Raw genomic sequence first — 16,319 nt, 5'->3', positions numbered from 1 at the left:
CTGGCTACCGGTTTAGTCTTAATTGATTTAAATTATATATTATAGTTACAAATTATTATTATTATTATTATTATTATTATTATTATTATTAATTCTCAACCAATTTTTCAAACTCTTAGAAATTGAAATAAGTTCGAAAACAGATCACGAAATTTTGGTGATTTTTTCTATCTAATGAATGAGAAGTCTCTTTCTCTACACTCTAGACTAATTGGTCATGAGTTCAAATTTGAGGAGATTTAATTCATTTTGAATGATTTTTTAATTTTAAATTGAATTAAAAATTAATTTTTTTTTAGATTGAAGATTGAATTAGGGCTCATTTAATTTTAGATTTAATTAATTTTTTTTAATTCAAATAAAAAATTTAATACTTTGAAAGAAAAGAAAAGTGATTTATTCAAATTTATACTAGATATAATTGTACGAGAGAAGAGTTTCTCTTATTATTTTTTTTTGAAAGAAATGACTTGATCCAATTTATATAATATAGAACCTTATGCAATAAGGAGATTTATTTGAGAATTTTCCTAAGAAAGCACCACTTTTTCCAAAAGAACTATCTTGCCCAAGGAATAGATGGTAAATGTATTTTGTGTTATATTTATAATATCTTATTTTTAATATTTAAATAATTTAATTAATTGATTAAATATTTTAAAATATAATATATTTATCACCAACCAATTAAAATGTTTATATGTTAAAAATAATATGAAATAAACACACCTTATAAAAAAATAAAATACATTTATATATCATAACTATTGTCTAGAATTACCTTAATAAATATGACTAATTTAGTTTAACTAATAAGTTTATATATTTCAAATTATGTATATATGTATTGTATATACACACACACACACATTCAAAAAGCTTGCAAATTTGACTCTAGGCCATTTGTTGGTCCGAGGTATTCGCATCTTCCCAATTTGAGCTGGTTTTTCGATCTTCCCTTCTTCCACCTCCTCCCGTTCTTCACACTCATAGCGATTCCTTCTCCGCATTTGTTCTCCGATTTCATCACTTTACAGAATAAAGATTTCCTGATGTCTCTACATGGCTCTGATGAAGAAATCTTATATGAATAAAAATAAATAATCGAACAGTTTCTCAAAAATACAAACTTTTTCTTTTTGTCTTTTGTCCATTCACCCTGTTGCTCTCTCTCTCTCGCTCGCTCTCTTCTTGTTTCGAACTGGGTTGAATGATTGACGGGTGAACAATTCCTCTGGTAAGTTCTTGTTTATAGAAACACCATCAATGTGTATGTGTTTGTGTTCGTGAACTTCGTGTGCATGTCTATGTGTGTGTATATATGTATCTCTGGGTTTCTCTCCGATTATTGAAATTTCCATGAATTTACATAGTACTTTATGTACAGATTATTCAGTGTTTTGAATATGGCATTTGGTGTTTTCTCCATGTTTTGTGGTTGTAGATCAGTTGGCTATAATTGGGCAATAGTTGGCTTTTTCCACTTTAGATGTTATAAAGTCCCAAGACTTGTTCAATCAGAATTAGATTAGATTTCGGTTCACTGCACAAGGATGAGGGGAGCGGTGCTAGTAGCAATTGCTGCTTCCATTGGCAACATGTTGCAAGGATGGGACAATGCAACAATTGCAGGTATATCCCATTCATTCTTCATCACTCTCATTATCTATTTTCTTCTGTAACTGTATCCGCTAGGATAAGAAATCTGTATCTGGGCTCCCTCTTAGGGAGGTTTGAACGCTGATAGCAGAGCAGGCTCGCTATGTATAGAACATGCACTCTCTCTTAGGAAAGAAGTAGGAAAATAGAAACCCAATTTTCTTGATGCAATACTTGGGATTTGGAAGTCGAATCAGCTATTCATTGAATCAGCAATACTTAAGAGATAGATCTCGAACTCTCATGTCTTAAGAAGAATACATTGGATTTGTTGCAGGATCTCTTATTTATATCAAGAAGGAATTCAATTTGAGCAGTGCACCAACAATGGAAGGTCTAATTGTGGCCATGTCTTTAGTTGGGGCCACAGTTATTACTACATTTTCTGGACCTGTATCTGATTCCATTGGTCGCCGTCCAATGCTGATAATCTCATCGGTTCTTTATTTCCTTAGCGGCCTGGTGATGTTGTGGGCTCCAAATGTCTATGTTCTGCTGATGGCAAGGTTACTGGATGGGTTCGGGATTGGTCTAGCTGTTACTCTGGTTCCCGTCTATATCTCTGAGACAGCCCCACCCGAAATAAGGGGAACATTAAACACACTGCCCCAGTTCACTGGCTGCAGTGGAATGTTCTTTTCGTATTGCATGGTCTTTGGAATGTCACTGATGGATTCACCAAGTTGGAGGTTGATGCTTGGAGTTCTTTCCCTTCCTTCTATTGTTTACTTCATTTTGGCAGTATCATTCCTCCCTGAATCTCCTCGGTGGCTGGTGAGTAAAGGGAAGATGGAGGAGGCTAAAGAGGTTCTACAGAGATTACGAGGCAGGGATGATGTCTCAGGTTTGTCCATTAGTGCCATTTTTTAGTGAAATTGACACCACATCAATTTTGTCATGTATTCTCTTTAGATATTATGGTTATCTTCTAGAAATTCTATGTATTCCATGCATTTTCATCATTTCATATGTGACTATATTTGATTATGTTGTTTAAGCCAATGTATTTGTATGCATATGCCTTCATGTGTTTATTTTAAACTAGAACTCAATTTGGAACTATTTGCTTTGTTCAACCCAATTGCTCAGATAATAGAGATTAATATGTCTTGGCATTGACATTGAATGCACCCTAGGCATTCTCTTTCCTTTGATTTTGCTGCTCCTTTCACTGTTCATGCGCCAACTCAAGATTTTGTATGAACTTTCTTCTAGTGTAGATGCCTGAGGTATCTGGAGGAAGCATTATTCTTAGCTGCTTTCATTAGGTTTCTTCCTGCTCAATAGAGTTCCCTGCTTCCAAGCATATGCTCAGCCCGTAATCGATATCTGTACACAATGATTTGGGTTTACTCTTCAGACCAATGATTGCATATAACCTGTGAAGAAATTACTGCAAAATGATTTGTACTTTATGAAAATGGTTTCAGCCTAAATCATAATAAGTTCAGTTATGTTTATTAATGGTGTGAGCTTGTCAAAGAATCCATTAGTTCCTACTTCTAACCATGTGAACTGGACGTTTCTGGACCTTGAAGTTGTTAATGAATCTTTGTCTGTCTAGACGAGGAAACTGCGTGCTTGTAGATGTTTGCTTTGTTGCACGTCTAATGCTTGATGCCAGTTCATTCACTTCATAACATGTACAATTAGCTTTACAGCTTGTAACACACATTGACTGTTTTCATTGGCTAAGCAAACTAAAAGTTTTATATGTTGGATGGGTATGGATGAATTGGCGACTTGATTGTTTTTTAAGATAAGCAATTAGATATTTTTATACTGTTATCTAGAAACTTTAGTAAGCCATAAGGCAGTAATTTCTCAACTTAGATAAAACCCAATTGTATTTCCTTCTTTTTTGTCCATTCTCTACTGGGATTGACAATGTAACTGAGGCGCATTTTCTGTTTTCGAGGACAGAAGCTGCAAGGTGAGGTAAAATGGCGATAAGCACTGGCTGATGTTCCTTTTCTAGAAAGCTATATAACAGTTAAAAGAAAGTTTGAACGAGAAGTACATGCATCATTTTGATTTGCATTAGCTAAAGTGCAAGTTAAGAAAAAGAGAACTCAATGCAATTAAAATTGATTTCATTAATGGTTTCCCTTGAGTCCTTCGTACGATTTGGACCATGGTCTTAATTGGATACCTATATTCTTGTCGGATATTTCAGGTGAAATGGCTTTGCTGGTCGAAGGTCTGGGTTCTGCAAGTGAAACAGCTATAGAAGAATACATAATTACCCCCGCCAATGATCTAAGTGAAAACCATGAAAATATTCAAGAAAAAGATCAAATCAGGTTGTATGGAGCTGGAGAAGGAGGGCTCGTTTGTTGCAAAACCTGTCACTGGTCAGAGTACTCTTGGTCTGGTATCCCGCCATGGAAGCATGGCAAATCAGAGCATGGCCTTAATGGATCCCGTGGTCACTCTCTTTGGAAGTATTCATGAGAACCAGACTGATGGAAATACGATTTTCCCTACGTTTGGCAGCATGAGTAATATGGCAGATCAAGCAAAAGATGAGCGCTGGGATGAGGAGAGCTCCCAAAGGGAGGTTGAGCGCCAACCATCTTTTCCTAGGGTTGAGTCAGAGGACAATCTGCGAAACCCATTGCTGCCGCGCAATGACACACGTGGGGAAAGGGACATGGGAGCTTCTGGTCCCAGTGTCAGCATATTCAACATGCGACAACCCAGCAGTTTGATGCAACAAAATGCCGGTGAACAAGTCACTAGCATGGGGATTGGTGGTGGCTGGCAGCTGGCATATAAATGGTCCGAGGAGAAACGTGAAGATGGCAAAAAGGATGGAGGACTTAAAAGGGTCTATTTGCACCAGGAGAACGCTGGTTCTCGGCATGGGTCTCTGTTTTCACTTCCGGTTGGTGATGCCCCAGGAGAAAGTGACTTTGTTCATGCTTCGGCCCTGGTGGGTCAGTCTGCTATAGCCATGGATCTTATTGGTCAGTTCCCAGTTGAAACAGATACGATTAAACCATCTGAAACTGCCACTAAAGGTCCAAGCTGGGCAGATCTTTTTGAACCAGGGGTCAAGCATGCTTTAGTTGTTGGTGTAGGAATCCAAATACTTCAGCAGGTAAATTCAAGTAAAAAACTTCAGCTTATCGTTAATTCAAAATCTACCTATCTTGATGAGTTGGTTTGGTTCCAAGTTTTTCTTTTCCTTTCCTCTCTAAGAATTTGATTTGAATTTAGAACATCTTTTCCCATTTGAGGAAGGCTTTAGATCACTAGGGAACAAAATATTTTTCTAATTCTGCTATAGGCAATTGCATGAATGGCTAATGAAATACCAGGACATGAGGACTGTAGTATGTTTGAGTATATTCTAAACATAGCAACATTTTAAACTCCTTTTGATGTGCACTTGACAATTGATATAGAACTGAAATAAAAGGGAAGAAATAGATCCGATCTGATAATAAGATGATGGTGGCGCAAAGGACAAACCATACACAGAGCGCCAAAAAAGAGAGAGAGGTAGGGATGTTGATATCTCCAGGATTTTGCTAAATGCTTTGCATTGTCTCTCAACCTGATATATTCGTCTAATCTGTGCTATCACTCAATCCTGAGAGCATGCCATTCTTAATTCGCCATATTTTGGTGCAAAAAACTGGTCTTCATATTTTGTTCAGTGCATCTCTTAGAAGAAGTTTGTTGTGGATAATTCTGTTTCTACTGCAGTTTTCTGGCATAAATGGGGTCCTCTATTACACTCCCCAAATTCTCGAACAAGCAGGTGTGGGAGTTCTTCTGTTGAATATGGGCATTCGTCCAGACTCTGCCTCTCTGCTTATAAGTGCTCTTACAACTCTGTTGATGCTTCCAAGCATAGGGATTGCGATGAGACTAATGGATATTGCAGGAAGAAGGTAATCTTTTATTCAATGATGATGAAACCTGAACCCTATATAACTTCAATTTTCCTGCCCTGAATCTGTGGGGGCCCCGGTTTCTATCAACTAGCATTTTAGCCTCAACTTATTACTGTTTTCTTCTGTCCCCCTATCTCTTGTTCTAATATGCTTGTGTTATCCTAAAAACTTCATTTCTAAGATCATGAATACATGAAAAGGAAGTTAAGATGATTCAGAGAAACCAGTTTCGATACCTCATTGTTTCTCATAGTAAGCAAACAATGGAGTGATTTATTTTCCCGACTTTGTTCCTCATTGACTGCATATTTTCTTCTGCAGGTGGCTGTTGCTGTCTACTCTACCAGTCCTAGTACTATCACTAGTTGTACTGGTGCTCGGGAACATTATTCACATGGGCTCAATCGTCCACGCTATAATCTCAACCATTAGTGTCGTGGTCTACTTCTGCTGCTTTGTCATGGGCTTCGGTCCAATCCCCAACATCCTCTGCTCAGAGATCTTTCCTACACGAGTTCGCGGTCTCTGCATCGCCATTTGTGCAATGACATTCTGGATTGGGGACATCATAGTCACATACTCGCTCCCGGTTATGCTAAACTCCATCGGTCTTGCTGGAGTCTTTGGCATCTATGCAGTTGTCTGCGCCATTGCATGGTTCTTTGTTTTCGCTAAGGTTCCTGAAACAAAGGGAATGCCCCTCGAGGTCATCACAGAATTCTTTGCTGTCGGTGCAAAGCAAGCTGCTGACGCGAGGATCGAATGACTCCAAATTCGGTAAAAAAAAAAAGAAAAGAAGATCATCTTTCACCAGGATAGGGATAATCTATGGCTTTCATATTCATCCAACATGCCATGTTGCTGTTTGTTTCAGCATTTTGTTCTTGTTTGACATTGGAGATGAGATTTCTTTTAAGTTTTGAGATTCTCATAGGTTCTATCTTGGGAGTGTTTTCTGGGGTAATATCTGTTCCTTCAGAGATACATTAAGGTCGTGTAACTTTCCTTATTTATAGCAAAATGAGGTTCTAGATATTGATCTTCTTGCTTTACATATTATTTGCTTGGTTTGATTAAGGTATTGGATTAATCCATACATTATTAATTTCTCACAAACAAGTATGGCATGATTTACAAATTTTGAAAAGAATAAGAGTAGTTCAAGTTACGTTTTTACTGTTAGATAATATTGATCACTCTGCTATGTTACAATTCTCAAATGATAAAAGATATTTACTCTCCTTCCTCCCATGCAAATAAGCAAAACCCTCAAAAAAATACATACATGCATATCAATCTATAAGTTAGAACGTACAAGAGCGTGGCGATTTATGTAGAACTTTCCGGTGGGTAGCTGTTGGGGTGGCAGCAAGACTAGCCCGGCGGCTATCTCTGCAGCCTCACCGGCGGTGTAAGCTCCCTGGCCGCCGGTCATGGAAGTCTGAGTGAAGCCAGGGCAGAAGCAGTTGACGCTCAAGCCACAGCCTTTGTAGCGCTTTGCCACCACCTTTGAGTATGAATTCAGTGCGAGCTTAGACACGGCATAATCCGTCCATGACTCCGGCCAGCCTTGGCTTTTCCATGTGCCCTTCTTCACGTCTTCTAGAAACAAACTCACGAGCTGCTCGATTTGCTCCTCGGATAGCTTTTCTTCTTCATCTTCAAGCATCTGCTTCATCTTCGGATTTCTGAGCTTCTGCAAGTGAGGAAGATAGATATGGTTCAGAAGCAGTTACAGATCGGTCAAAGAAGCTGATCAGATCCGTACAATTCAAGTCATAAATGGCGGCCTTAGTGCAGGAGACTGCTTGCATGCGCGACTTAAAGGCCCTTGGCTTAAGTCACAGAGGAGCTTACTGTTACTACCAAGACTCGCCCTCTTGCTAGAATTGAAAATACGACACAAAATAGTTTGTAGTTACTGAGTTATGTATTTTGATTACGTTTAGCAGGCCGAGCCTTGAGCTGATATTCAGGATCCGGGCTTGAGAGGTGGAGAGGCGAAACAAGGGCAAGAGGGCTTCAATGAGCAGCTTTGGTCCGTAGAAATTTGTATTGATCACTGTCTCTGCATGCTCAACCGAGTTCTCATGGATGCCATTGAAGGATACTGCAGCATTGTTCACCTATACATACACAGTAAGAATAGGAAAGAAGAGGAAGCCATGTTTATATACTTGATGTCATGAAAAGGCAACAAACAATAAGAACACATAAAATACAAAAATTTACATGATTCAACCGAAAAGTTAAAAACATTTCGTGATCAGAAAATCACGAGTTTGAGTTATGAGAAGCATTGGAGTTTGCATTTGCATAGGAACAAAATAATATTGGTTGGTTTAATTGATGACTGCTTACGAGGATGTCCAAGGCATGAAATCTGGGTTTGAACCATGAAACGAAGGTTGTGATGGAGTGGGGATTGGAGACGTCAAGGACAAAGAAGTGGACATTGTTGAGTCCCAGAGCCCTGAGCAATTCCGCCGCTTTCCGCCCCCTTCCGCTGTCTCTGGCTGTTAGGATTACAGTCAGCCCCGCCTCTGCCAACCGCTTAACAATGGCAAACCCTATCCCTTTGTTTGCTCCCGTCACCACCGCCACTGTCTCCTCCGACCACCACCTGCATACCCCCCTGCATGACATATGCACTTATACACACACACACACAGAGATTGAAAAAATAACTACACAACTTAGCAAAATGGCTGCTTGAAGCATAAACTTCACTTCATCGCTACATTTTGAGAAGGGGCATTAAGTTTTAGAGGTCATTGCATCTTTCTTAAAAAAAAAAGTCAAGTTTAGGTCGTCAAAATAATATTTTCTATACAAGACCAAGATCCCCACACTTGCATGATGAGAAGTTTAGTATACCGGACATGCCCTTTTGTTTTTCAACTACTTGGTTCGAGAAAATGAGCCGAAAGAGAGATTTTGCTAGAAAAATTTAGGGATTTACCTGCTGGAAGAGAGGGGAGGAGAAGAGGGAGAGGAGAGTGATTCCTTTGATGCCATTCCAAGAAGGAAGAAGGTTGAAGGAAAAGAGGATGATAGCCCAACATATATAGAGAGAGAAACAAAGGCCGGCCAATCGCCACTAAAACAATATATAAAGAGGATTGCATATTATATTGTAAGGCCTCATGGGCTGCACAAAGACCAATCGCCACTAAAAAACAATTGCGCTTGCATGCTAATTAATATAATTTGTTGCAGTTGCATCTCAGCCTCATGGCCATTAATTAACAATTGAATTTGAATCACTCTGTGAGTGTAGATCTAAAGCTGCTGGTGCTGCTGGGTTTTTGGCTAAAACCAAGATCATTTTATATTGTTTCCAAATTCAAAATTAAATTAATTAACTACAAGTTTGAACAGGGATGCTTTTGAATTAAAGCCTTGTTCATTTGCAAAAACAATATTTTTCAAATATTTATGGCCAGTTATTGCAATCTTATATTAATCACATTTAATTTGAATTTAATTTTTCAGCATGTGCTTGATGTGGGTTTTGTTTTTGTTGAAGATCATTTGCCATGTGATAATAATTAAACCTAGTTTGCGAATTTATTTTTGCAGATCTTAGAATTGTTAACTTTAATTAAATCTGTAATCCCTTTCAATGATTTTTATTTATTTTGTGTGCGTACCTATTAATCTCTTATTTAATTTCAAGTCTTATAAAACAGTCTAGAATTTAATTTCAAGTGTTACAAAATAATATATTCTAAACGCCTAGTTAATTCAACTTTTGTATTGTGAATCCACGTTTGAACTTACCCGGTTGATGCATCCTATAGAATAGGTCGTTACAAACCTATTCGACTAAGTTTCATGTTGCTTCAAGAGGGTTTGACCTATGTGTTCTTTTTCATATTGCTTATCTCATATTATATATATATATATTTTCTACAAATTGATCGAGATTCAAGGGAAACATACAGGAGCCCTTTGAGGTTTGTCAATAAAACTTAGGTGGTGGTTTTCATAGAGGTTGATAAATCTAACACAAATCCAAATTCAAGCATGTAGTGACATTGCATGAGAAATTTTGTTAGTGAGGTGAGACTTTCGAGTATCAATTCTTATTCATTCTTTTAATTAACTAGCTAGTATAGAGTACTCATTTGAAAGGCTAAGATACAAAATCATAACTTTAAGAGATGGACATTAATTGCCACAATATTTTTGGGTATCAATACTTAGGGTATGGGGTAAAAACAGGGATGCAATGCACAAAATTAAGTATAAAGTACTTAAGTGGTGGTGTCGTGTAAAACATAAGGGGGAGGGTGTAGTGTAAAAACAAAATAGATTAACAATGTAAGAGTAAGGGATATGTTAATTTAAAAGGGGTGTGGTGCAATTAAGAAGAGTGAGGGTCATGATATCTCCAGATACCTTAGAATTAAGAACAGTGAGGGTAGTGATGCCTCCAAATACCTTGGAATTAAGAACAGTGGTGATGCCTCCAAATACCTTAGAATTACCCTTGAGAGATTGAAGCTAAAAAGTCAAGTATAATAGATGGTATTGTTTGTTGGTTGTATAACAAAATGTTATTATATAGGCGACCAAAAGGTCTCCTCAAATAACCATTTAGTGGCATTTAGCAAGACACTTTATAAAGTTGGCAAGGATACTTTATAAATAACTAATTGGACAAAAAAGAGTTTTTAAGTGTCCCTCCAAACTAAGTCACATTATCTTAAAAAACTACTTAATTATTCCACTAACTATTCATGTCATTTTCATCTGCACTCATAAATGCCACTACATTCATTTAATTATACTAACACTTTTAAACGTGTACCTAATAACACTAGTCGACATTAATCATGATAGTATTAGTTTCTTTATACCAAATCATAGTCAAATATTTGTTCAATGTAATTGTCACTCTTTTTTTTTTTTCATTTTAAAAAATGAAGGTGTTTTGAATTTTGTTCGAATAGTAATCTTAGGGCCTACACACACATCATCCCCTGTCATGGTTTCCTTTAATGTGTCAATAAAAGTTTCACAAAATTAAGAAGTGTTTTTTTAGTGACATTTACATAGGAAATGCTAGTAAATGATAATTATTAGTGACAAAGTATCTATTTGTAGAGGCTTATACTAGTGTTACAGTTTTTATATATCTTAATTGTTCGTCTTTAATTAGTTCTTAGTGAATTAATTACTTAGTTAAACCATAGTTTTCTCGTTTGTTTTTTCAAGAATTAGGTTTGATATTTCGCAATAATTATATTTTATTTAAATACGCCATTTAATTAAGTAGCTTTGAACTAATTTGACAAATAACTTTTCTTATTTTAAAAATAAAGATTTTTTTTATATTTTTGTAATTTTTCATATTCACACTAAATCAAGACAACCTACTTAAAAGGGATTTAAGACTTGGGATTGCTGACGGTATCGTCATCCTCTTCTCCCTCAATTTGTTATATATAGACAAATTAAAGGATATTTAGTTTACGCTTCATTCTAAATAACAAAAAAGTGTATTAATTTTTGAAGTACATATGAATTGCATTTGTTGTTACCTAAATATATCAATATTTTTTTTTTACATTTTTTTTTTTTTATTGAAGAGTGTCTCAATCAAGATTTGTGAATGACTTGTGAGGAGTGAGTGACTAACAAAGAGTAAGTGACCTACGAGGAAAAAATTGGTTAGGGGCGTGCATGACCTCCCACGCAGACTATCTGATACTTAAGTCACTCTCTGAATAACTGTGTAGAATGCAAAAGGCAAGTAGAGTTGTAGTTTGATCAGGATTGTAAATGTACTTTTAATAAAAGAGGAGTTTCCCATTTATAGAGAAAGGGAGACCAACAGGCGAAGGGTGAGCCACAATCCCCGATGGACATTTTGAACTCTATTTCAAATTTGTAAGTAAAGATATTAGAAGCCTGCAAAAGTTTCATGAATAATAATGGCCGAGTGACACTTGAATTTACAAGAGAGTCTTGAGAGAGAAGCTCTCAGGTGAGGTCCTAAGTGGGGATCTTAGTTTTAATCATTTGGTTTTGGTCACCTAATTGATGTCTCTTGGGTATCTCAATCATTCAATAATTTCTTACACTTGTAACTTATTTCTATGAATTTCTTCTTTCAATGGACTTTTATGTCTTTGGATTAGACCCACTTACAATAATGTCAAGAAATGAATAAATACTAATTAACTTTTGAAAAATGTTATTTGTACAGATTTTTACAGAATGCTCTACAGGGTGATATATCGCGATATTTTGACATCAAAATATCGCAAAATTTATTCATCCTCTTCTCCATCTCTTAGCTCTTTCTCCCCCTTTCCCAAGTTGCTGCAACTGACCACCCGTCGTCACTCTTCGCCTCAGTCGCCTCGCCTGCTCTCGTCGCCGCTCACTTTTTTTCACCGCTACAACCTTTGTCGCCTTGCCTAGCGTCGCCTCCTCTCGCCTTGTCGCTAGGGTCGACGGTATAAGAAAGAGACTGAGAGAAAGATTTGGTATTATAAGGGCAAAATAAATATTTTATTATCCTATAAATAATTTTGTAATATATTTTCTATACAAATAGCACGATTCCTAACTTTTGTTCTAATATTTGTTTTAGGTCAAGTCTTTCTTAAACAATATTATATATAGGTATATATATATATATACATATCTAGGTACATGTGATGGCATAGAATAAGCACTGTTTATGCTTTGCATGCTTGGAGTCCACAACCTGGTGGAATTGTCATGCCTAGAAAGCTTGTCAGTTGATAGGGTAGGGGACCTCAATCTAGCCTTCTTTTTTTTCTATCTTTCCTAGTAAAAATACATAAAAGATATGGGGCCCACACGTCTTCAAATGTCCTTGTCATTGAAAATACTATTTGAACACTTGAGGGGTGATTGGCTCTGAGTTATTCCCACATGAATTGGGGTGATTTGAGATTTAAATATTATAAGAGTTAATTTGATTTCACATATTTATTATAAAAAATATATAATTATTATATATATATTTTCTATAAAAGTAATTAAATATTATTAATTTTTTTTATAAAAAATATGTATATAATACAAGTATTTAAAGCTTATTTTTATAGAATTTATTTTTCAAAGAGGTGGAGTGATTTTTATTTTTTAAGCATTTATTATTTAAAATTTTAAACTTTAAATGCTTGTACCATACACATTTTTCATAGAAAAATTAAGAATGTTTGATTACTTCCATAAAAAATATGTATAATAATTACACATTTTTTATGATAAATATGTAAAATCAAACACACTTTAATTAAATATTCGATAAACTAAAAATTAGTCGAGATGAGTTGATTTAGGTGAGTTGTGTTGATTTAAACTCAATATATCTCATCATATTTCTATAGTTGAATTCAAGGCTTTTGAATGCAAAGCAAACAATTATTTAAAGTCTAATTTTATTTTATTATATATATAATATAAAATTAATTTTTTATCCTTTTTTAATCATTTTGCTATTTTAACTCACTTTAATTCAATATTTACTAAATACTAACTTTTAAAACTCAAGTCGTCTAGCGTAGTGAAACTCATCTCATCTTACCTCACCTCCCTAAACTTATCTCACCTTATACCCAACTAGGCCGTCTTGTGATATTTTTAATGATAATAGTGTATTGATATATTGTATATTTGTATTAATGTGATATAAAATATTCACATATTAATACATAAATATCTCAAATAGTATCTAAATAGCATTTTTGTTTTCTATGTCTAGTATGATTTGTTTTCCCATGTTCAATAAGGTGTCAGAATTCAAATTTATAAAAAATTTAGATTTAAAAAAAAAATCATAGACTGCATTCTTTTTACTTTTCAATTTTTAGTTTTGAGTTTTGAATTTATTTTCAGTTTTCTGTTTTGGTAGTCTATTTTTAGAAAATTGAAAACGCATTCTCTTTGTCATTTTGAAAAACTATTTTTCAAAATAGAAAATTAGAAAATGCGTTCTCTTTGAAATTTTGAAAATATTTTTTTAATGATATTTTATTCAATAAATTTGATTGTTAAGTAAATTATAAATATTTAATGTTAATATATTATTAAAAATATATATTTTTTAAAGTTAATGAATTTTGTAATATTTTTTCGCATTACAATAATAAAATATAAATAAATAAATGTGTTTTGAGTTTAGAGTTTGTTTTGGATGAAAACAGTCAAAACAACTTTTTGTTGTTTTGAGTTTTCTTTACAATTTTTTTTTTTGTTTTCAAAAATGTATTTTTAAAAATAGCAAAGAGAACACGTTTTTATTATTTTAAAAAATTGAAAACTAAAAATAACTTGAAAACAGTAAAAAGAACGCAACCTTAGAGATTGACTTCAAAAATCTTGAGGTCAGTTAGATTTAGTTTTTTGATATAGTTCGATTTATTCGATTTGAGTAATACCAAATGACAAATTTATTGGGTACAAAAAATAATTTATAAACTTATTCTAATCCAAAAATAAAAATCGAACTATCAATCTCTTCATATACATGTTCTTTTAAGATAACGTTTGTTAAAATGAATAAAATAAATTTGTATCAAAATAATGTTGAAATACTTTTCAGATCAAGATATGAAATGATAAGGGAAAGAAATATTTTAAAATTTTATCAGACTATGTGTTAAATTTTTTGAAATTCATTGGAAAGTATATACGACATTCTTTCTTATCTGTGAGATCCAAGATAAATTTATCTAGAGTGAGAGAGATAAATTTATTCAAAAAATTCTAAATAAAAAATTAAATATTTTTTTTAAGTACCATCAAATAAATTTAATAAATATAATATAAAATATTTTTTATATTTTATTTTTTCTCAATCTATATCTTAATTAATCAACACTAGAAGTTAGGTCCACGTTACATTGTTAAGGGTACTCACATGTGGAGATTATTAAAAGCACCAAGTGAAGGTAATAATATTAGTGGGGGTGTGCCTATGAACCTATGGGCGCTCTGAACTGGGAAGTGTCCCACAGCTTTGTGGGTGTCCTACGTTCCTTCCTAACCAATTAACCATCCATCCTAGACTTTTGAGACCCCCTCCTACTGGTCAGTCCTAGATTCTGTTCAAATTTGGTAATTAATAATATCATTAATTTTTCAATTTTAAATTTTAAATTTTAAAATATAAGACCATTTAAACAATAATAAAATTAAAAATTATCAAACCCATATTTTTATTTTTTTACTTTCACGTATTTTTGTATAATCACTCAAATTTTCTTGGTTCCAATTACACATCTAAATTTGTATTTTTAAGTCAATTCAATTTATATATTTTAATTTTTTATATAATAATTTTAATTTTTTATTATTTTAATTATACTCTTATATTTATATTTTTAAGTGAATTTGGACATTGAACCCATAATCTCCAACTCATAACTAATTGAATCATGCTAGATGTACATCATTTTTGTACATTTTAAACTACACAGAGGGATATGGGTATTATGACAAAAATATCTCTCGTCTTCATGCGCCTCATAAAGAATATTTTTATCATTAATACACCTTTATATAATTTAAAATATATACAAAAATATACCAATAATATTTTCCCAACTAATATATCCCACCACTAAGCCTCTACTTTGGCTGCTATCAATACATTATTCATTTATATATTTACTTTCTTAAAAGGTCATGCTTTCCTCACAACATTTGTATATAACCAAATGCATTAAAGGATCTTGGCCAAACCTACCTACCTACCTACCTTTTGTTTGCTCCTTTTAAGGTTTTATATTAAATTTTGGGTTAAGGTTAGATCTACTTTTTTTTTTTTTCTATTAAAATTAAACTATAATGCTATTTGTATATCGTGTTTTGATATTTATAAAATTATAAATATTTTTTAAATAATTGGTTGATGATGTTTGAGATAGGTCATCTAAATTTACCTCAATATGAGCATATGCAAGAGCATAGTGGATGTAGGGGGAGTTCTGAAACTGTGCTATATAAATAATTAGTTTGGGCTTTGTCTGGACTTTTATATATATATATATATATATATAGAATATATATTACTATTTACTTGGGGCTGGCACGGGTTAAAGTCCGTGCCAGCCGCCCCTACATCCGCTCTGTGCAAGAGAAGGCAAGGTTGAGTCTCTCAATTTAGCCCCAAATTAGTTAGTGACTTCAAATAAAAAGTAGGATTTGATCCCTTTACTTGTGGGGTTTAGCCCCAAGTTAGATAGTGACTTCAAATGAAAAGTAGGTAGCCAGGAAGATGTATTTGATCCCTTTACTTAGGTGTTTTTTTTGCTTGAATAAATACATATGTACATTCCATAGACAAGCGAAACTAGATACCTATATTGGCTAAACTGATATTTTTTTCTTGAATTTTACACAGGGACGGATCCAGCAAGTTGGGGTGGGGTAGGCTGGGCTGGATCAGGGGTGGGCTGGACTGGGCTAAAATGAATTTAGGGCAAACTTTTGTATTAAAATTTTAATTTTTTTGTGGGCTGCCCTGGGCTTCAGCCCAGGGCAGCTCACATGTGTATCCGCCCCTGATTTTACATAAAATGTCTATCACACCTAAACTTTAAATGTGACATATTGAATAATTAATATTTTATAATTACACATATTGACTACCTAATTATCTAGTTAGTATTAAACGTATAATAGACGTGTCATTAAGTATGTGAAAATAAAATAGCAAAACACCACACATAGTAGCCGTTGAATTACAAACTCATCAATAGATAA

The 16,319-nt window shown here is 34.1% G+C and overlaps 1 protein-coding gene and 1 pseudogene across 2 annotated transcripts; one reads left to right on the top strand and one right to left on the bottom strand.

Annotated features, from left to right (window-relative positions):
• Positions 1 to 2,007: 2,007 nt before the first annotated feature.
• On the top strand, positions 2,008 to 6,584 carry LOC127799169 (monosaccharide-sensing protein 2-like; annotated as a pseudogene).
• Positions 6,585 to 6,720: 136 nt separating this feature from the next.
• On the bottom strand, positions 6,721 to 8,646 carry LOC127799168 ((+)-neomenthol dehydrogenase). Of its 2 annotated transcripts, none has more exons than XM_052332928.1 (4): positions 8,527 to 8,646; positions 7,926 to 8,199; positions 7,508 to 7,690; positions 6,721 to 7,260 (listed from the first exon to the last, which is right to left on the bottom strand). In XM_052332928.1, exons 1-4 carry the CDS (start codon positions 8,580 to 8,582, stop codon positions 6,862 to 6,864), a joined length of 912 nt encoding a protein of 303 aa, XP_052188888.1. In that variant the 5' UTR covers positions 8,583 to 8,646; the 3' UTR covers positions 6,721 to 6,861. The 2 variants fall into 2 exon arrangements, with proteins under 2 accessions (XP_052188888.1, XP_052188889.1); XM_052332929.1 differs by having other exon boundaries at positions 7,926 to 8,215; positions 8,527 to 8,595.
• Positions 8,647 to 16,319: the final 7,673 nt, after the last annotated feature.

This window comes from Diospyros lotus, chromosome 4 (assembly GCF_014633365.1).
Source record: "Diospyros lotus cultivar Yz01 chromosome 4, ASM1463336v1, whole genome shotgun sequence".
NCBI classification, from domain to species: domain Eukaryota; kingdom Viridiplantae; phylum Streptophyta; class Magnoliopsida; order Ericales; family Ebenaceae; genus Diospyros; species Diospyros lotus.
Note: the sequence above shows the minus strand (reverse complement) of the source record. Positions and strands in the feature narration are given on the sequence as shown.